Raw genomic sequence first — 22,600 nt, forward strand, 5'->3', positions numbered from 1 at the left:
AGATTGTGCTTTAGCTGGATGCAGAAAGACTTTTGGTTGGTTTAGCTTTTGGATTCACCAATTCATTTTCCAAATGTTTTATTCGGTTACTTATCTTTTTTAACTCCTTTGATTACTTCATAACAGTCTTTCTGCACTTCTTCTGTTTTATTTTTGTAATCTCTCCAATTGTATATCTCTAATAGCTTCATCAATCTTGTCTTCAATCATTTATTTTTTACTTTAATTCTTACTTAAATAGTATGTCTCTTTCATTTAAATCTTCTTGTAAATTCGTGTCTCTTACCTCGTACTTTCAAGTTCTTCTTTGAATTATTTTAATTTTCTACCTCCTTCTCGTTCTTCTTTGAATGTTCTGTCTTGTTTTCTTTGGTCTTCCTTTATTTTTTTTTCATTCTTTTTGACTTTCTTTTAACAATTTCAACAACTGCAATAATGTTTCAATGTCACTTGTGGATCTAGTTTCAATGTAAATTTGTTGAAATTGAAAGAAGTTATATCTATTTTGTTTTCACCAAAATAATACTATTACTGATATCAGTTTTGTAGCTTTGTTCTTTTGTTGAACCTTGATCTATTTTCACCAAATAGTTTAAAAGAAAAACATTATAACAGTAGCATTAAAATCACTTTTAACCCAGATTGACTCAGTAAAGGTTTTGGAAATTCACAGACAAATCTGTAGTAGAAATACTTTCTTAAAAATTCCAACTTTCGTGTACAATATATTTTTAAATTACTAAAAGCTTGCCAAATGTCGTGAAGATAAACATAGTAAATTCATAATTATAGAAAACATTACTTCTCCATCAACGCATAACTATACTTAAATATTGATACAACATTTGCGAATTGAAATAATACATTGCATAGGTAAAGAAAAATATAACTAAACCCTTCGGATAACTAATTTTTCAAGCACATTACAGAAAATATTATACACATAAACTTAAACAGACAAGAGAACAGAAATTCTTTATAACTCAAACGTACACTTACACATAATACAAGGAAGAATCTATCATACACTTAATGACAATAATACAAAAGTAAAAGGAATGAAAGCAGAATGTATTACTCTACATCATAAAAGAAAGTACATTTTAATAAAGATATGTGCAATAATCACAATTGAAACCTTTTAATATAGAAACATGACTATAATTTAATAGCCACACCTGTAAAACATCCTGTAACAGTGATAATAGTTCTACACAAAGATAAACCCTTTCACAAATGGCATATAATAAAAGCAAAACGCTTAACGGAATTAGTTGGTTTTAATAATTTTACTAAAACCAACTCAAGATGGGCATTGGTTAAAATAAAATAGAATAATTATATATAGTACCTACTAGTCACTTCCCTTTCATGCTTTACGTCACCTCTATAACATCTATCTTGAACACTGTGGATGGCTTGGGCCATTAGACCTCATTGGGCATCTGCTTGACTAGTATACATAGCTGTACTGCCTACTGTGACCATTCCTGTGGCAAGAGTTAACATAGCTTACCCTCTAGCTCAATCCCATTCCTTCCAGTGCTGTTTAATTGTTACAGAGCCTCAGGTTCCAGAAGAGAGCATAATGAAGGCCGATACTGCATAAACATGAGCTGACCCACGTTAATGGACACTAATCCCTAACTTTTGACTTGGAGAATCAATTAACACACACACACACACATAATCTCTCCCTCGGGATTTTTTCTATTTGCATGACTCTGCCAAATAAAACACAGGGTACACCAAATTTACACTTGATATGATATCAAAACTACTTTCTGTGAATTTCTTATACTATTGATAATTTCATCTGCTCATAAATATTTTGATTTAATCCAATCAAAATATTTTGCACTATTGTTAGCGAAAAACAACATTGTTTAACATAGTATGAATTTCCTCATTACTCCTCCTTCCATCGATATTTTGAGGTCAAAATTGAAACATTCGCTCACTATAATTAATAAAAATAACAGGAGCATTTTATCTTTCAGAAAAGGGCCCGGCCTGGCCAGGTGGATAAGGCGCTCAACTCACAATCTGAGGGTCGCGGGTTCGAATCCGCATACCACCAAACATGCTCGCCCTTTCAGCCGTGGGGGCGTTATAATGTGACGGTCAATCCCACTATTCGTTGGTAAAAGAGTAGCCCAAGAGTTGGCAGTGGGTGGTGATGACTAGCTGCCTTCCCTCTAGTCTTACACTGCTAAATTAGGGACGGCTAGCGCAGATAGCCCTCGTGTAGCTTTGCGCGAAATTCAAAAAACAAACAAACTTTCAGTAATACTTTTCAGGTCAGTGACCATGGTTAACTTCATGATACAAAGTCTTTATTTCAATTTGTATGTTGCTTAGCAGTTGTGTTCTGTTTAACTGATATATTCATGTATAGTGTAATATTGATGCACATGTGAGCAAACCACACACGTACATTTTTATATACATATATCTCCATAATACATTGTCATGTACACAAGTAGCTTATAAAAAGAGTTCCTCTGGAACAACCACAACGGACTTTAGTAGCCATCTCAGGTTTCCTTTCACCGAGCATCTTTTCAACAACAGTGGTCCATTAATGTGCTGTAATCTACAAGCCGTGAAACTCACAGGTTTTTGTTTTCAGGGTTCATGAAATAAATAATTAATGAGAGAATTAAGCTAAATGAAGACATTTCAGCTACAATTCTCATCCGAAATAATACATATTGTTGCATCAGTGAGGTCACGTGACAAGTATCACGCCACCTCCTTCTAGAAATATCCTGTTCCTTCGTGAATTGTCGGGAGACTACTAGATTGGGGGTAGCCTGGTATATATAAGACGGTCACAACGTGACGAAACAATGTGTAATTGAACTGAGTATTTTAGAGCACGAGCACGTGAGACGTTCTTTAAGAATTATAGCGTTTGTTATAGAGCGACTGTTGAAATTAAGTGTATCGGTAAAGTTGTATTCGGAAAGAATAAACCACTTTTATTTATAAAAGGACTTGTGTCGCTAAAGTTTCGTCGAAACGAATTTACGGAAAATTAATTAACGAACGAACGGAAACGCAACAATATTTATGTAGTTACTGCACTATACATTTCAATATATTTTGGGAGAAAACACAGCTCTTTCACTGCACATAGAGAAAGAATACATATTTGTGTTGTAACTGCAGTATGCATCTCAATATACTTTGGTAGAAAACACAGCTCCTTCACTGCACATAAAGAAATAATACATATTTGTGTTGTTACTGCAGTATACATTTCAATATACTTTGGTAGAAACACAGATCCTTCACTACACATAAAGAAATAATACATATTTGTGTTGTAACTGCAGTATACATTTCAATATACTTTGGTAGAAAACACAGCTCCTTCACTACACATAAAGAAATAATACATATTTGTGTTGTTACTGCAGTATACATTTCAGTATACTTTGGGAGAAAACACAGCTCCTTCACTGCACATAGAGAAATAATACATATTTGTGTTGTTACTGCAGTATACACTTCAGTATACTTTGGTAGAAAACACAGATCCTTCACTACACATAAAGAAATAATACATATTTGTGTTGTTACTGCAGTATACATTTCAGTATACCTTGGGAGAAAACACAGCTCCTTCACTGCACATAGAGAAAGAATATACATACAATGAAGTGTACTGAAGAGGATCCAGTGAGGACCATGTTGTATATCATGCAGAACATCTCCGCTTAGTCAGGTCAAGCAAGTGATTCTCTTGAAATGATGGGTGATGTTTCACTTTAAGAAACCACTCACTAGCTCAGAAAGGAATGGTTGTAATTCCCTTTCACTCATTGATTTTTCATCCACATGAACATCCTACCTTATGGTAATCGATTAACTATCACCGAGTGTCCTAGGGATATCTGAACTGAATATATCGTAAAGTCAGGTTTGCTAAACCCGTTTGGTCCTATTAATTTCATAATAAACAAACCACCTTAACTTATGATGATTAACTCTAAGTTAGTACCATCGATTTGCCAGACAACATACGGGATTGGGTTGCACCCCATCGAGAAAAAAATATATAATAAATACGATTTATTATCATAACTAAAATATGTTTATGTGTATTTGTAAGTAAAGTATTTTGTGACCGATTCCATGACATTTGGCTTAATTTTTAAAGTATAGGTAATGTTAATAGAGAAATAATGAAGTTATTACAAAAAATTCGTTCTTACTTTATTTATCATATAAAATGCATCATTACAAAAATAAAGTGAATATGTTTTTAACTAAACAAATTCTAAAGAGTTATTTTTAACAAAAAACATCATTAGTTTATCAACATCAATGAAAATGCCTAATCTTCTTCCTTTCAGTGTCGCTGTCCATCTTCAATAAAAAACATTATTAACTTGAAATTTCATTAAAAAAACATTACTGAGGCCTAGAAATTCCTTCATATCCCGTATAAGTCAGTTCTAAAAGCGCTAATTTATTCAAGAATAACAAAGGAATAAAGATATAGGCTTTCCCAGAAACACACGTTGATTTAGTACCATGGGGGGGGGGGGTTGCACACCAGTTGAAGAACAAAACACGTGTTGCTCTCACCGTTGCTAAGGTAGAAATAGGAGGAACTATGAGTTCACTCTATTAGGATTTGGAGAAGGTACTGTGAACAATATCTGCCTCAGTGTTATCATCTCTTGGTGACGATGTTAACAAACATACGTGGGGTTCGTAAACACCTCATGCAACTAATGGAGGGTTTAGAAGCTATCACTTGTTATCCAGCAGATATTTATAAATGACATTCTGCTCAATAGCTCGCCCCCTGTGGCACAGCGGTATATCTGCGGACTTACAACACTATAAACCGGGTTTCGATACCCAAGGTGTTCAGAGCGCAGATAGCCCATTGTGCAGCTTTACAAACAAACTCAATAGCTCAGAAAGCAAATACTGTAACGCAATTTCACCCGATATTTTTAACCTGTAGCAACTATCTTCAGTTGTACAAAGTGTTGGTGGACTAGATATTACGTCTTCTCACTTATGCTGTCCTAACTTATAATAATATAAGGTAGCCAAAAATACAGTACTATACATTTTGTTGGACAATACTATTTGGTAACTCAGAAAACAAGTGATCTTAATTTCTTTCAGTCTTTGATTTCTTAACCATCTCACAATGGAGGACATTACTTGATAGCTTGGAAAATAAGAATCACCAATCCCTTTCAGTCTTTGATTTCTTAACCATCTCACAATGGAGGACATTACTTGATAGCTTGGAAAATAAGAATCACCAATCCCTTTCATTAATTTATTACTCAACCAAATGTCTGTCTAAACTGTTGATAATTTAGTTTAATTCGTGTGGGAGTTGATATCATAGCCATTTCTGTCATAGGAAAATCACATTATGTATTAGGAGATTCTGTTAGTGGATGGATGCTATGATTAGCCTATCTGTAGCTACAGAAAGATCAACTGAAGGATCTCTCCTAGCATTGGGGCTCGTTGCTGTGCAGCAAGATAAAACTATTATCACTATTAGAGGAGCATAGCTTGGATGCATGCAACCTGTAGTATTTGTATGGCCAGTTACAACTGCAGTACTTGTGCTGTACCATCGTTATAAACCGTTGAGCCATAGTTTGTCAACTATGCTGGAGCTAGTGGTCTCCAGAGCTCTATGGCAAGAAATTCTCCAGACTTTGCATGACACAAAGACGGAAGAGCACCTACATATTACACTCTTATGTGTTAAAATTGGGCAGCAGTACTTCTGGCCACATTGTCGAGATGGTTGGTGTTGCTGTGAATACAGTATGATGTGTGCTGCCCAGAGAAAGAAAGACTGTGATAGAGTAAATCCCAATAGAGAATTACTGGATCTCCTTTAAAGAAATAGCCATGGATACTGAGGGTCTACTCCCAGAGGTCATCAGTACATACTCATTGCCATCAACTACTTCATGAAGTGGGCCAAGGCTTATCCATTGTTCGATACATTGGCATGCACAGTCCATCACTAATGTGTTGGTGGAACACAGGATAACATGGTTTGGAGAACTGAAAAGGATTCACATGAATTAGAAAGCTAATTCCAACAGCTAATTGTTCTGTAAGTAAAGTATAAGGCGTTAGGTGTGGGAGAGGCATCTCACCTTATAACTCCCAGTCTGATTGGTTGGAAAAACTTGTAATACAGACTAATAGGTGGATTCTTGTCAAGTCTGTTTATACTGGCCAAACTGACTGGGATGGAAACTTACAACACAATATATGATGATGGGATACAGAACAACTGAATAGAGATACATGGGCTAGTTGTAAAATATGCTCATAATTAAGTAAGAAATGCAACACCTGTTGACATGATGTATTGTTCTCTCCCACGAGTAGACATCCCACAATGTCCACAGGAATAATTGAAGTGTTTAAGATCTACAATAGTTATTGTGGACAAGTTTGCCCAAAAATACCTGAGAAAGGCCAGTCAAAGACAGAAGTGTTACAACAAGACAGTAAAGGAAAGGAAGTACCAGTGTAGAGACGGAATCTGGTTGTGGTACATTCCAGTAGCATGAAAGCAATTTAAAATTGGTTGGACTGGTGTGTACCTTATAAGCTGGTAGATCGGTCCAGGAAATGTATGTGTTACAGTAAATTCGAAGGCGCATGTAAATGTGTGAAATACATTGATAAGCTGCTTCTATACATCCCAGATAAACTGTTGTACACTAGCTGGACCGTAAGCCTGAGGTTGAAAGTGACTAGTCAGAGGAGGATGCTATCTCAAGTCCTTCTTATTCATCTGAAGAGGAAAAGAGAATTGAAATTACTTATCTGGTTGTTTAAGATGAGCCTGATGAGGAACTGCTGGAGTTAGAGATTAAAGACAGATCTCACATTTAGCCTGGCTACTTATGTTAACCTTCTGATCAATTTGGATAAAACTGATTGATCACAATAGTTATGATAGTGTTTGGTCGAGAAACAGAAGTTTTAAAGGGCTTTATAACCTTTTTCTTTCAAGCTGCCAAGTGATGTCATAAAATACTGTGTATTTACTACACTGTATAGTAACTACTAGGTCAGCAGGAGCCATGATAGCTGGAATGAGAGGGTGTAGTGGATAGTATATAAAAAGATTGCCTATCCAACGATGATAGCTAAAGGTTTGAAACTCATCTGATAGCTCAGAAAGCAAGGTAATCTTGCCTGTTTTTGTTGTGAGACCATTTTAATGAAGCCTTTCTTTTAGCTATGGATTCTGAGTAACTCCGGGATGCCAAGGACTTTCATTTTCAGTGGTTTTTAATCCTTGGAATCTAGGAGACAGAATGACTTTCGCTGTGGTTGGGCCTACTGATGAAATTTTATTGCTGGCCAATGCATCAGACATGGGAAAGTTTGCTGTTGTTGTCATCGGGTTGGTCCTGCGATCTCCAGAGGATGTATAGCCCCAAGGGTTTGAGGATGTCAAAGTTAAGTAAGCAGTACATTCGTCAAAGACCACTCTTTCAAAACTGCAGGATCTAAGCCTTCAAGCCACTTACTGCTACTCCTTGAAATTTCATCTTGTATTATACATTACTTTTATATCACTGATTAAGTGTTTATAAATAATTATCTGTCACATACATTACAAAATATGTATTAAATTTTTAATAGAGGAAGTACATAAACATTTTTGAAGGTTTATTTTGTTTAATCCTTTTTTCATTTTGTTCATCCATTGTATGTGTAGTTTGTTAAACTACCTCCTCTGAAGAGGGCAGGTAATCTTTGTTAAAAAAAAAATTTTCGTGAATTTTCAGTATTGAGCACATATCTTTGTAAAAAAGTATTTCATATACGTGTGTGTATACTTCCATTGTATATTTAAGGATTATTTTGTGTATTTATTTTTTATATACAACGTTCTTCTAAGTTAAAGGAAATCTTAAAAATCTTGATAAAGTAATTTTTGTGTGTTTAAGTTATTAATTATTGATTATTTCCAGTGATTTTTTTACATTAATTCCATCACACATTATTTTGTATCTGGAATTGTACTTCAAGGGTTTTTGTTCTATTTGAGTGTTGTTCTTTGTTAAAGGATTTTCTTATCCATATAGCAAGCAAATTGTTCATAGGAACATTTATTTGTATAAATGTGAATGATTAGCCCTTGTGTAGGGTCTAAAATTTAATAAATAATCAAACTAACCTTTCACACTTACACAATTTAAAAAAACTTTATTGAAGCCGTCAATGCCTTGAACCCCTGAAGACGACGTAGAGTTGACGTCGAAATATTGTACATGTAGAGTGGCTTTTTAAAGTGGAAGCTGTTGACGGCTTCAATTAAATTTTTAAAATTGTGTAAATATGAAAGGTTGGTTTTGATTATTTATTAAATTAATTTGTTTGTTTTAGCACAAACATATATATTGGGTTACCCGTTGTGTCCACTGTGTGGAAATGAATCCTGACTTTTAGGATTGTAAGTCCTTAAACTTACCGCTGACCCACCAGGGTATTGTAGGAATGAGGAAAAGTTTGTTTGTTTGTTTGAAGTTAAGCACAACGCTATACAATGGGCTATCTGTGCTCTGCCCGCCACGGGTATCGAAACCCGGACTCTAGCTTCGTAAGTCCGCAGACATAACGCTGTACTACTGGGGGGCGAGAGGAAAAGTTATCACACTTTGTGTTAACACCATTTCATGAGTTTGAAGTCAATTGGTTTAAAGTTAAATTTAATTGTCAGCTTGAGGACAAGCTTGAAACAGAGGCGGAATGAGAAACGTGGAATGCAGGCATACCATACATTTTTTACCTTCTTATGTCAATGAAGGAACGTTTTAAAATTTTCATGTAGTCTATTTTATGCAGTTTTTGCACAAATACGTAGCCCAGAAAACCATTATTTTATCATTTTCAGTTTTTTTAGTTCTTTAGTAGATAATAGCTGTTCCACCTACAGGAACATTGCCTTGCATTGTCATACATTGCGCAAACAGATCAACAACAGTAATGTACCGATCGAGAAATAATATGTCTCCTACTTACAACCATTTGTGCCATTCTTAGAACCATGTCTCATACTTACAACCACGTGTTACCTACTTACAACAATATGTCTCCTACTTACAACCATTTGTGCCATTCTTAGAACTATGTCTCAGGTTGTAAGTAGGAGACATATTGTTGTAAGTAGGTAACACGTGATTGTAAGTAATTTGTGCCCTACTCAGAACCATGTCTCATACTTACAACCACGTATTACCTACTTATAACAATACGTCCCATACTTACAACCACATGTTACCTACTTACAACATTATGTCTCCTACTTACAACCTGGACTATGTTGTATCAGAATACACAGTCACATGTGTAGTTTCCTGTTTCGCACTGAGCACTGGATTAACAACAGTTCAAATTGGTCATCAAAATGATAAATAAACGGAAAGAGATCTTGTGGAAATAAAGTTATTGATCAATTTACAGATAAAACTACAGTTCAGTGTCTACAGTTGAGTGTAACTGTGTTAACTGTGTTTCTTTTTACATGTAAATAAAGGTTAGTGACAACGTAAATACTTGTGAAGCATCAAATCACACGATGCTTCAAGTGAACGGTATAATCATTACTTTCAAGCTTGTGCCACTGGCACTTACATAAGGTGTGAGATCCTTCATTTAGGTGAAATGTAGGATATTTGTTTAGTAAAAGTGTAACGTTCGAAAGTGCTTGATTTGGCTAGGTGTTTTAACTATAGTTTGTCTATAGTATACAAATATCACATTTTTAATCTCCTACAGTGTACACTTCATATCGTATTATTTAAAATTTTCTTTTTTAAATTAAAGTTCGGAAAAAGAGGACATTTGATAAAAGTTGTGTGCTAAAATTCAAACATGGGAATTATAACAAGATTCTTCAAGGATACTCATTCTTTATCAACAGCTCAACTTACAGTTTATTGCACGTAGATTTTATTTTCATTTAATAAATATGTTTAATTTTAGTTAAACAATGTATTCACTTATGAAAGATTAGCCAGTTTGTCATTCATTATTTTGTCTTCAGTTTAATGAAATGTCTGTTTTTGTTCATCTTCTCACAAACTTTTCATTGTCGCAAAGATAAGGTATCTGTGTGATTGGCTCATCCTTAGAATACCATATATCTGTTGCTATAGATACAATTCTTACATTATAACTTAGTTGCCACTTCCCTATGGAAGTTTGTTAATGTTATATTAATTAAACTGTATCAGTTTCAACAATAATTGTTTTTTTATACAACAATAGTAATAGACTTATAATATTTCTTGTCGCTACATTCTTAATTCGTTTCCATAGCAGCAAAAGAGAATATATTACTATTTCAAATGGTAAACAGAGTGTGGTTGAAATACTATCATACAATCTTCTGCTTCTTGAAAAAAAACCTTAGGGACTGAATAAAAAATCTATAGTTAAATATGTAATAGGCTTAAAACAACGTCTTATGAAAAGTATTAATTAGTTTAATCGGTTTCGGTTGTTTAATTAAGAAATCTATCTTAGTTATTGTAATAGAAAACAATGAAATGACAGTGTTTAATATTAAATGAAAAAGTCTACTTACAATCGTATGTTTCCTATTTGCAACCACACGTATCGAACTCAGAACTACATGTCTCCTACTTACAACAATTCGTCCTGTATCAAAACTGCTTTTTTCCGTAAAGATCTTTCTGTGTCTCTTCGTATTTACAACACAGCTGCAGGTTGTACTTATATCAGCTCTACTCTACGTGGTGTCATCATAATGATAACTACATTGGTATGGAAAAACATCATTTATATTATATGAAAACCACAAGATAATAAGTTCGCGCAATTTTATGGGAAACCAACGACTTCTTCAAACCTTTATATCGAATATAGATTTACCAAAACATGAGAATACTAACTCGGTATATATTAATGTTCATAGCAATACCAGGCTGAATTACAGAGAGATTTCAAAGGTGTTTGGTGATAAAAGTAAAAAAAAAACATAGTTGTATATGTGACATGGAAAACGAAGCAAAGAAGACAGAAGTAAATAAAAAAAATGGTAACGAATAGAGCTTAAGGCGTCGTCAGTAACTTGTTATCAGAGTTTCCAGCTTTCAAAAGGAAGTTGTTTTTATAAATCCAGTAAGCTATACAACTCGATAAGCAAGCAGAATTACTATTCTAACAATACCTCGTCCTAACTTCCTTAAAAAACACGTTGTTGTCCATGTTACTGCTCTGAATAGCATCTGAAACGTTTCAGCATTGTAGAAGTTAATGGTGTTTAAACTTAAGGACCTGTCACACTACAGGAACTGAGGTGGAAACTTATTCAGCAAATGTCTTAAATTATATGTACTCGTTAATGTTAAAAAATGTAAGGAATACAAATAACAGACGTCATTAACTTATGCATATTTGCACTTCAAATGATATGTAGAATATAATATTTTCCCTTTGTTACATAATCATAGATTCCAGTCTCATGGTATTGTTTTACCTGCTAACCTTGCTGTTTATAGGGTATTGTTTTACCTGCCAATCTTGCTGTTTATATGGTATTGTTTTACTTGCCAATCTTGCTGTTTATATGGTATTGTCTTACTTGCCAATCTTGCTGTTTATATGGTATTGTTTTACCTGCCAATCTTGCTGTTTATATGGTATTGTTTTACCTGCCAATCTTGCTGTTTATAGGGTATTGTTTTACCTGCCAATCTTGCTGTTTATATGGTATTGTTTTACCCGCCAATCTTGCTGTTTATACGGTATTGTTTCACTTGCCAATCTTGCTGTTTACATGGTATTGTTTTACCCGCCAATCTTGCTGTTTATATGGTATTGTTTTACTTGCCAATCTTGCTGTTTATATGGTATTGTTTTACCCGCCAATCTTGCTGTTTATATGGTATTGTTTTACCTGCCAATCTTGCTGTTTATATGTTTCAAAAAGTCTTCTTTCTTTAAAGAAAAATCGATTCACGAGATGAATCAATGTATTATTTGTTAGTTTGTTTTAAAAGTTTTGCGCAAAACTTCAAAAGGGCTATCTGCGTTTAACCGTCCCTAATTTTCAAATGAAAGACTAAATAAAAGGCGGCTAGCTGTAAATATATGATGAGCTACTCTTGTCTGACCAAACAGTCAATTAAATAATCTTCCTTAAATGTATGTAACGCATCATAAATCTTCATACAGTATTTGTTATAATATTGTTTTTGCTCGACTTGTACAATTTAATAGAAAACACTTAATGTAAAATGGGTGATAGACAATTAAGGTTCACTTAAATTCATCATATTAGCTGTATAACAATATTCGTTTACTTTAACTTTCACTAAAACTGAAACTGGATTAAATTCATCATATTAGCTGTATAACAATATTCGTTTACTTTAACTTTCACTAAAATTGAAACTGGATTAAATTCATCATATTAGCTGTATAACAATATTCGTTTACTTTAACTTTCACTAAAATTGAAACTGGATTAAATTCATCATATTAGCTGTATAACAATATTCGTTTACTTTAACTTTCACTAAAATTGAAACTGGATTAAATTCATCATATTAGCTGTATAACAATATTCGTTTAATTTAACTTTCACTAAAATTGAAACTGGAGCAAAGATATTTATTAATGGAAGATTTTCACCAGAAAATCATATGTCAAAAAATCAAGTTTGTTGGGCTAGACCATTTCTACAATATACGTTTCACAACTTATACAAATATATAATCTGAAAACCTCACAAACATCAGGATAACAACAAATATACACTTACTTTGTTTCATTTAAATAGCTGTAACAAACCAGCCTACGTCATTAACTGATATGCGGAATGTACAATCGTTGGAGGGCTACATATGCAGCCCTCAATAGTGAATTGGTTAAGAACCCCTGATTTTAGTTGGAAAGGCTGACAAACTTTCGGTATAAACATGCTGATGGCTTGGGTTGTTAAGTCCAAGCCCACATATATAATTTTGTGCTTCTATCCTGAAGAATGAAATAGTGCAAGTGATTCGTAAACCGTTTTGATCTGGTATAAATAGTAAGGAATCTAAAGAAAGAAATTAGACAAGATGTAATAAAGTATCAGGTTAAAATTTCATTCAAAAACCATCCACAATCTGGAGCACAAATGTCAGCACGTTACATAATTGAGAATATGCAATTAATGTTCATAACAACGGTATAGGGATACTTGCGCTCATCCACTCTTGGATTTAATTGCGTTGTATGCTAAGCTTATGTTATATTTTCTTCCTGATGTTTTTTATAGTCGGTTTTGTTCACATTAAACAAGAAGTGATTAAAAATGCTTCTTTTCATCATTAGTTTTAACATTTGTTCAACGTATAAATGGAATATGATAGCCTGGACAATATTTTTGGTTTAAAACCAGAGGCGGCAAGGATTAATATGTTCACAATCGATTGTTCTTTGTCACGTGTCGGTTCAGTCGGTAAATAAACGGAATATGATGGCCATCAGCGATGAAGAAGACGTCATATATATATATATACATTAAACAGTTGATTTTATTCAGGTTGAAACTCTCATCTCTGCTCAGTAGTTTTAGTGGACGATGATTCGCCAATAATTTCTTCGATAACTTAATTTGAATAAGAGTAAATGCTGTACGTTACATGATATACCTTACTCCCAACCCTTTGAGTAACGCTTTCAATTAACAGTTTTATATCCAGTTTATATTCATAATCTACAGGCAAGATATAGCAGGCTTCATTTGGGATTATTCATTACTTCCAGCAAACAGACTTACCAACAACAGGCAAGATATAGCAGGCTTCACCTGGGATTATTCATTACTTCCAGCAAACAGACTTACCAACAACAAACAAGATATAGCAGGCTTCACCTGGGATTATTCATTACTTCCTTATTGGTAAGTCTGTTTCCTGGAAGTAATGAATAATCCCAGGCGAAGCCTGCTATATCTTGCCTGTTGTTGGTAAGTCTGTTTGCTGGAAGTAATGAATAATCCCAAATGAAGCCTGCTATATCTTGCATGTTGCTGGTAAGTCTATTTGCTGGAAGTAATGAATAATCCCAGGTGAAGCCTGCTATATCTTGCCTGTTGCTGGTAAGTCTGTTTGCTGGAAGTAATGAATAATCCCAGGTGAAGCCTGCTATATCTTGTTTGTTGTTGGTAAGTCTGTTTGCTGGAAGTAACGAATAATCCCAGGTGAAGCCTGCTATATCTTGTTTGTTGCTGGTAAGTCTATTTGCTGGAAGTAATGAATAATCCCAGGCGAAGCCTGCCATATCTTGCCTTTTGTTGGTAAGTCTGTTTGCTGGAAGTAATGAATAATCCCAGGTGAAGCCTGCTATATCTTGTTTGTTGTTGGTAAGTCTGTTTGTTGGAAGTAATGAATAATCCCAGGTGAAGCCTGCTATATCTTGCCTGTTATTGGTAAGTCTGTTTCCTGGAAGTAATGAATAATCCCAGGTGAAGCCTGCTATATCTTGCCTGTTGTTGGTAAGTCTTGCTGTAGTAAGGTATTATTTTGGCTAAAACCCAGCCGTAAATAAGGGATTTTAACATCAAAAATAGTGAAGGTTATAAATAAGTTTTAATGGATTCGAATGTTTTTGCAATAAATGTTTTGTTTGTAAATGCAACTGATTGTTATGACATTTCACAGCAGTGACATATGTAATTACTGGTAACAAATGTCATTATTTCTACGTTAAGAATAATTTCTTTAATTTATATTCCCATTGTTTGAATCTACACAATGAACCATCTGTGTTCTGCCCACTACAGGTATCAAAACCGGGTTTCTAGCAGCTTGGCTAGTTTTATCTAATATCATTTTCTCCAGCGACATTCTTCTCTTGGATGTTCTGTAGAATCTTACTGTCATTTTTACATAAGGTAGATTGTAAGATGTGATGTTGGATAAGGGAGTATTTCACATTTATTGTTGTGATGTACAGGCGATACGTTATGAATGCGAATATAGCCTTCTTCTACACATGCATAAATTTGAATTCAATGGAAAACATACAAACGAAAGATATATATAACATACAAACAAACATATAGAAAATATACAAACGAAAGATATGTAAAACATACAAACAAAGATATATATAACACACAAACGAAAGATATGTAAAACATACAAACGAAAGATATATAAAACATGCAAACGAAAGATATGTAAAACATACAAACGAAAAATATATAAAACATACAAATGAAAGATATGTAAAACATACAAACGAAAGATATGTAAACATACAAACAAAGATATATATAACACACAAACGAAAGATATGTAAAACATACAAACGAAAGATATATAAAACATGCAAACGAAAGATATGTAAAACATACAAACGAAAGATGTGTAAAACATACAAACGAAAATATATAAAACATACAAATGAAAGATATGTAAAACATACAAACGAAAGATATGTAAAACATACAAACGAAAGATATGTAAAACATACAAACGAAAAATATATAAAACATACAAATGAAAGATATGTAAAACATACAAACGAAAGATATGTAAAACATGCAAAAGAAAGATATGTAAAACATACAAACGAAAAATATGTAAAACATACAAACGAAAAACATGTAAAACATACAAACGAAAGATATGTAAACATACAAACAAAGATATGTAAAACATACAAACGTAAGATATGTAAACATACAAACAACGATATATATAAAATACAAACGAAAGATATGTAAACAAACAAACAAAGATATGTAAACATACAAACAAACATAGAGAAAATATACAAACGAAAGATATGTAAAACATACAAACAAAGCTATATATAACACACAAACGAAAGATATGTAAAACATACAAACAAAGATATATATAACACACAAACGAAAGATATGTAAAACATACAAACGAGAGATATATAAAACATACAAACGAAAAATATGTAAAACATACAAACGAAAGATATGTAAAAGGAAAAATAATGTGGTGATAAAGTACCATGCAGTTAAAAATGAAAGTTTAATAGAAGACAAGAACACAGAACGAAGTTTTAATCAAAATTATTAAGATCTACAGTTCCCTTACCTGATTTGTTCGAGATACTCTTAAATCCCCTGTAGGCCTGCATAGGTTCGCCCCTGAGCGGGTCTCCGGAGTAGCGGTGTTCCTGGGAACTGCGTAGTTCCAACACTATGCGCAGGGAAAATCTACCCACTGATGCTGAGTAACATTGATCGATCGGATAAAAGTCGATGATAGCTTCACGATTTGGAACGACGCTACCTCAGGTAACAAGCACATTTCCTTTTAAAAGGACTAGACCTGGATTTAGATATTTTGACTTCAAACCAGATTCAAACATATACGTTATGCTGGCCTCGGCATTTTTTCTCCTATAACTAAAACCACATAGAGTCACGTTAGTTTTTGGTATTAGCCGACTGTTTGCTCCGTAATTTGCGATTTGTTCTCTGCTGGCTGTTGCAGTGTGTCTTCTTATCTGTAAGAAGTAAGTATTTCAAGTGGATAGCGAATTACTTCTGTTTTTTCTATAATTTAGTTTTAGGCAGGGTTTTTATGTTTTGAATAGTTTCGTATAGATTTTCTTTCTTGTTTTGAAAAGTAGACAGACTCAGGAGAAGCCCATGTAAAACTGTTAAACGTGCCCAGAATATTGCTTTAACCTTTATAAATTTCCTTATTTTGTGTTTACAGTATAATAATATTGAGCTATTTTTCATGGTGGTTTCTAGTCTAGACAAATCGATCCTGGCAAGCAGTACTGATATAAACATTAAGGAAAATACAACAGATTTGTCGGAATGAAGCCTAAACGAATAAAGCTGAATCCGTACGATAAATAAAGCTTAAATGAAATAATTTAAAGAAATATTGAGTTGTTCCACTGCCAGTTCTCGACATAATTCTGGTTGTGAGACGTCTTCGTAGGAACGATAATCGGTACTGCCAGTTCTGGACACTTACGAGAATAACAAATACATCAAGGAACATTTTTATGATCTAATGACGACGTGTTAGCAACATGTATTTTAAGGCTTATCTCATTCCAATCTATACTCGTTCGTTCTACTAATCTATCGCTCATAATTCATGATGTTTTTCATTCACGCGCGCTGCGTTTTCCTGGGTTTAAGAAGAACATAGCACGCAGAAAATTGGACCCCTAAACAACTATCAAGAAATTTTTTTTATCATATATTTTATGGACTATATGTCAACAAAATACTACTTAATTCAGAATCTTTATCCAGTTAGTTCAGTTTTATCGCATTTTAAATAAATATTATTATTATTATTAAAGGGCGGTATTTAATTCCAAATTATTTTATCCACACAGTCAAGTTTCAACGTATCTGTCATAAGCTTTGATTTTAGAAGTGTTAGTTAATACAAAATTGTATTGTCCAGCTCACTTGTACAATATTTTCCAAAAACTGTATGTTTAGAATATCTATTCAATTCAAAAGTGTATTCTCCACATAGTCCAACTTCACAATATCTAATCCAATTTATTATTCTGATAATCCAGATACATAAACTTTATCTCTAAAAGGTGTTATCTAATCCATTTTATTATTCTGATAATCCATATACATAAACTTTATCTTTAAAAGGTGTTATCTAATCCAGTTTATTATTCTGATAATCCAGATACATAAACTTTATCTCTAAAAGGTGTTATCTAATCCAGTTTATTATTCTGATAATCCAGATACATAAACTTTATCTTTAAAAGGTGTTATCTAATCCAGTTTATTATTCTGATAATCCAGATACATAAACTTTATCTCTAAAAGGTGTTATCTAATCCAGTTTATTATTCTGATAATCCAGATACAGAAACTTTATCTCTAAAAGGTGTTATCTAATCCAGTTTATTATTCTGATAATCCAGGTACATAAACTTTATCTCTAAACGGCGTTATCTAATCCAGTTTATTATCCTGATAATCCAGGTACATAAACTTTATCTCTAAAAGGTGTTATCTAATCCAGTTTATTCTTCTGATAATCCAGATACATAAAATTTATCTTTAAAAGGTGTTATCTAATCCAGTTTATTATTCTGATAATCCAGATACATAAACTTTATCTCTAAAAGGTGTTATCTAATCCAGTTTATTATCCTGATAATCCAGGTACATAAACTTTATCTCTAAACGGCGTTATCTAATCCAGTTTATTATCCTGATAATCCAGGTACATAAACTTTATCTCTAAACGGCGTTATCGAATCCAGTTTATTATTCTGATAATCCAGATACAGGTGTTATTTCATTCTCAAGCTTATTATTCATATAGTCTAGTTTCACTGAATCTTTCATAAACTTTAATCCTGGAAAATGTTATTTAATACACAAGTTTATTATCCACATCCTCTGGTTTCATTGTGTCATCGATGAATAATTAGTTACACAGTAAAATATAATAAAAGTCTTGCATTTTCTTTCATATATATGTTTAGATTTCGTGCAAATTTCTAGAAAAGGTAAAGTACCCTGGAAATACTTTGGAAAATTTCCAGTTGTTATGATATTTTTTGACGTAACAGCTCGTTGCTTTCCAAGCTCAAATTTCATAGTTCTGCTTAACAAGATAAATATTTAATATTTTCATTTATAAATTCGTTCTGCGCTTAAAATGTGTAATTTGTGTTCATTGATGGATTTGTTTGATTTTGTTCCTTTGAAAAGATTTTTCTGAGACTTCTAATTACCTAGATAGAAACTTTTCGAGGAAGTTTTTGATAACTTACATGTAAATAACATATAAAGTTTGATTAAATCTATAGTAGTTATGTTTCCCAGCAATTACAGCAAGAAGTGGGCATAGCACAGACAGCTCAATGTATAGCTTTACGCTTAACAACAAGCACATTAAATATATTATACATACAACAAACATGTTATGCTTATTACATAATTTTATAAAGGTTGTTATTCTCCATTCTCAGTCATAGAGAATAGTTGTATAAGACACACTTCTCACTCATAACTCAAAACTTGAAGCTTAAGACCAACGATCACCTGTAACCAAAAGCAAGAAAAAAAAAGTGAAGTGCTGGACAATATAAAAATTGACAGAGATTAAAGTTTTCGGAGAAGTATGAAGAATAAAGAAAAGGGGAGGCTAACAAAACTAAATAAACAAAAATATACAATTTGCATAAGTATGGAGAATGAAGAAAAGGGGAGGCTAACAAAACTAAATAAACAAAAATATAGCATTCGCAGAAGTATGGAGAATGAAGAAAAGGGGAGGCTAGGAAAACTAAATAAACAAAAATATACCATTCGCATAAGTATGGAGAATAAAGAAAAGGGGAGGCTAACAAAAATATACCATTCGCATAAGTATGGAGAATAAAGAAAAGGGGAGGCTAACAAAAATATACCATTCGCAGAAGTATGGAGAATAAAGAAAAGGGGAGGCTAACAAAAATATACCATTCGCAGAAGTATGGAGAATAAAGAAAAGGGGAGGCTAACAAAAATATACCATTCGCAGAAGTATGGAGAATAAAGAAAAGGGGAGGCTAACAAAAATATACCATTCGCAGAAGTATGGAGAATAAAGAAAAGGGGAGGCTAACAAAATTAAATAAACAAAAAATAAAATTCAAAACGTCTCCCAACCAGAACCATTTGGACCAAGAAGAAAACATTAAAGAAAATGGACTGATGCCTAGCCAAGACAAACTAACGTTGTCGTGCTTTTATCCATTTTGATTATTTATCTTTCTCGTTTTTTGTTCGATTTTCAAGTTTCACTGTGTTCAAATTCTTTATGGTTCATTTTCAGTCAATGTTTTGTCATTTTGCCGATTAATTTCAATCTGATTGGTATTTTTTATTCAGTTTAAGTTTGCATTGAATTTATTTATGCGCTATTTTTTGATCCAAGTAATTTCCACAAAGATTTGGTCCGTTTTGGACTTTTCCACCAACGTTTAGATATATTTCAGTCAGTACATTACAGTAATGTTCCTATATCTTATTTTTGTTAAGAAAACTGAAATATTTCCTTGTGACTAGATTGCGTTCAATTGTTAACTTTCAAAGCCATTCATCTCACATTATTGTATTAGGTTGGTTATATAGGTAACAGGTAACATCACTTATTTCATATTTTCATTAAAAAATATCATTATTTCTAGAATAGGATAATATCTGGTACATACTTTAATTTATTAATTTTTGTGTTCTTTTTTTTTTCAAGCTGTTATTTATTGTTCTGTGCAATTGTGCAGAATTTCCGATAGGTTGGGGTTACATGCCTAGGTAAGTCGTATTAATATCGAAAATTATTTTTAACAGCGCTTGTACTTGCAGACTGGATAAGCTCATGTTGGTCAGAAAAGAAAAAAAAATGGCCCATTGCGGAAAAAAAGGTTTTTCAGTTTCCTTTTTTTTTAACAATATAATCGGCTAAAAAAAGACGACAGTCTATCCTGTATTTTAGCTTCAGTGGATCACTGGCTGCTCCAGTGAATATTGTTAATATCGACGATGAACTTGTACATGATGAAAATTATGACATGGATCTTATTGATAATGACGTTTGGCCTTAATTGAAGATAGTTATGATGAGAAATAAAGCGAATACATCATGAAAGAATACAAAAATGTGCATGATATCAGAGACGTTTTCTCAATTTATGCTTCTTTTCAGTGTTAAAGATAATATGCTTTATTATATTACCATACGATGTAGGCCAGTCATTGCTTAATATAGGAAAACAACTATGGAAGATAACAGAGAAACCAAGAAAACAAAGAAATCATATCCAGTAACAAGTTAAAAGAAAATTATAATTGAAGTTAAATTACATTACATTCTATGGAGGGAAGGATATTTTTATCCCCACTGTGCGCTTCGCTACAAAATACGTTTTTCGTTTGTGTAAAATCGATATCAAAATCCAATAAACTACCTGATGTTGTTAGCTGGATCTCGATACAGTGTCTTGTAGACACGTTCCGAATAAGGCCGTTTACTATTGCACTACAAGTTATTTAATATCTGTAACATATAGCTAATGTTCGTTGGTACATCGATCTTTATGTATCCATATCGGTAACGTAGCCACCATGTATACTTGTATGCTCAATCATCCACATGATTTTACATTTTTTTAAAAGATGTATAATATATAGTTTGTGTATAAACATAAAATATAAAGAAATATATATAAAATATATCTCTTTCGTTCATTCAAATTTTATTTCAGTATATCCCTGGTTTGAACGACTTGCCACTTAGACCTTCCACATACATTTGATGCAGGCTACGCCACAGCATATCTTCATCAAAACTAAATATTAAAAAAAAGCTTCTAAATCTTTATCATCAGTACTTTAGTTTAGTATCATTTTTGCAATCGAATTCCAAGACCGAATTTTGGTGACCCTACCTCTGGTACAAAACGTTACCCAATTTGCCCGTATGAAAAGTGTTAATATAATTACAGGGAAAAATAATGATAGTTTAAGCAAGAGCAACGTAAACAGCGAATATTGCATGATTAAAAATGTAATTTACTGCTAATAGTTCTATGTACAAAGAAGATGAACATTTTACAAGACATGAAACGGGTAAGACGTTTTTACTCTAGGCCTAACTTTGCATTGATAGATCATATATATATATATATACAGCAGTGATTAGTTCTTCAAGTATAATTAAGGCATAGGAAATGATCAATGAATGAGTGACACAAATAATAAAAATGAAATACAGTAGGTCGTGGGAAAACCTAGAAATTCAGAATATCGGATGTCTTGCTGAAATATTTTTCATATATTTCTGTTATTTATTTTAAAAGTGTTGCATTAGAAGCAGGTTTTATTGCTCGATTGAATGCAAATATGATGGTATGAGCTAATATAACTATAGCAACGATTACTATTTTATTGTTGTTATGGTTAGTAAGTTTAGTTTCGTTCTGCAAATAAAGACATTTTAGCTTTTGATAAAACCAAACACTTTATGGTAACTAATGGCTTCTGTTAAGTTTGATTTATCTCATACATTGGAAAATGATGTCACTAGGAAAGATCAGTTTTCATTCCATCCATTAACTTGTCATACTACGGCAGTTAGGCTTAAATCTTCGTACAAATTCTTGCTTTTCTCTTGTAGGCTGAACATTATTCTTCTGTGTTGCTTTTAAACTCTGTCTGTCGTCATGGCCACTTTTGTAGCAAAGCAGATAATGGGAAGCAAGCTAAACGTTGTCAAAGGTAAGTAAACAGCCTTAAACCTATTTGGCAAATCAGCATTTTATCTGTATCTATTAATTTATTCAATTCATCGATAATTTTTACTTATAATTTTCTTATATTTTGCATTTAGGCTTTTTGTCGGTATGTATACTAAAGAACAGGTAATTGTAAACAGGCAATATTTTATAATACAACCGGTAAAACATATTTGAATTTATGATTACCGAATTCTATGTATATGTTGCGTCATCGAGTCACATGACTACTGTGACGCAACGTTTCTAGAACTATCATGTACATTGGCGATTG

General features: G+C 32.9%; 1 protein-coding gene and 1 long non-coding RNA gene across 3 annotated transcripts in view; one reads left to right on the forward strand and one right to left on the reverse strand.

The window, feature by feature from the left end:
- The window catches only part of LOC111088127, a 41,517-nt gene extending 25,283 nt beyond the window's left edge, over positions 1-16,234 (reverse strand). The window contains exons 1-2 of one of the 2 annotated variants that reach the window (XR_002612724.1): positions 16,131-16,234; positions 10,622-10,811 (exon numbers count right to left, since the gene is read on the reverse strand). This is a non-coding gene — a long non-coding RNA (uncharacterized LOC111088127). The remainder of the gene's footprint in view (positions 1-10,621; positions 10,812-16,130) is intronic. The other variant, XR_002612725.1, reaches the window with a different exon arrangement.
- Positions 16,235-16,315: 81 nt separating this feature from the next.
- LOC106468810 (complexin-like) overlaps positions 16,316-22,600 on the forward strand; it is a 26,061-nt gene continuing 19,776 nt past the window's right edge. The window contains exons 1-2 of the mRNA XM_013929251.2: positions 16,316-16,554; positions 22,209-22,309. Of these exons, the coding sequence (XP_013784705.2) occupies positions 22,255-22,309 (55 nt within the window). The 5' untranslated portion in view covers positions 16,316-16,554; positions 22,209-22,254. The remainder of the gene's footprint in view (positions 16,555-22,208; positions 22,310-22,600) is intronic.

Source organism: Limulus polyphemus, unplaced genomic scaffold (assembly GCF_000517525.1).
Source record: "Limulus polyphemus unplaced genomic scaffold, Limulus_polyphemus-2.1.2 Scaffold3172, whole genome shotgun sequence".
NCBI lineage: Eukaryota > Metazoa > Arthropoda > Merostomata > Xiphosura > Limulidae > Limulus > Limulus polyphemus.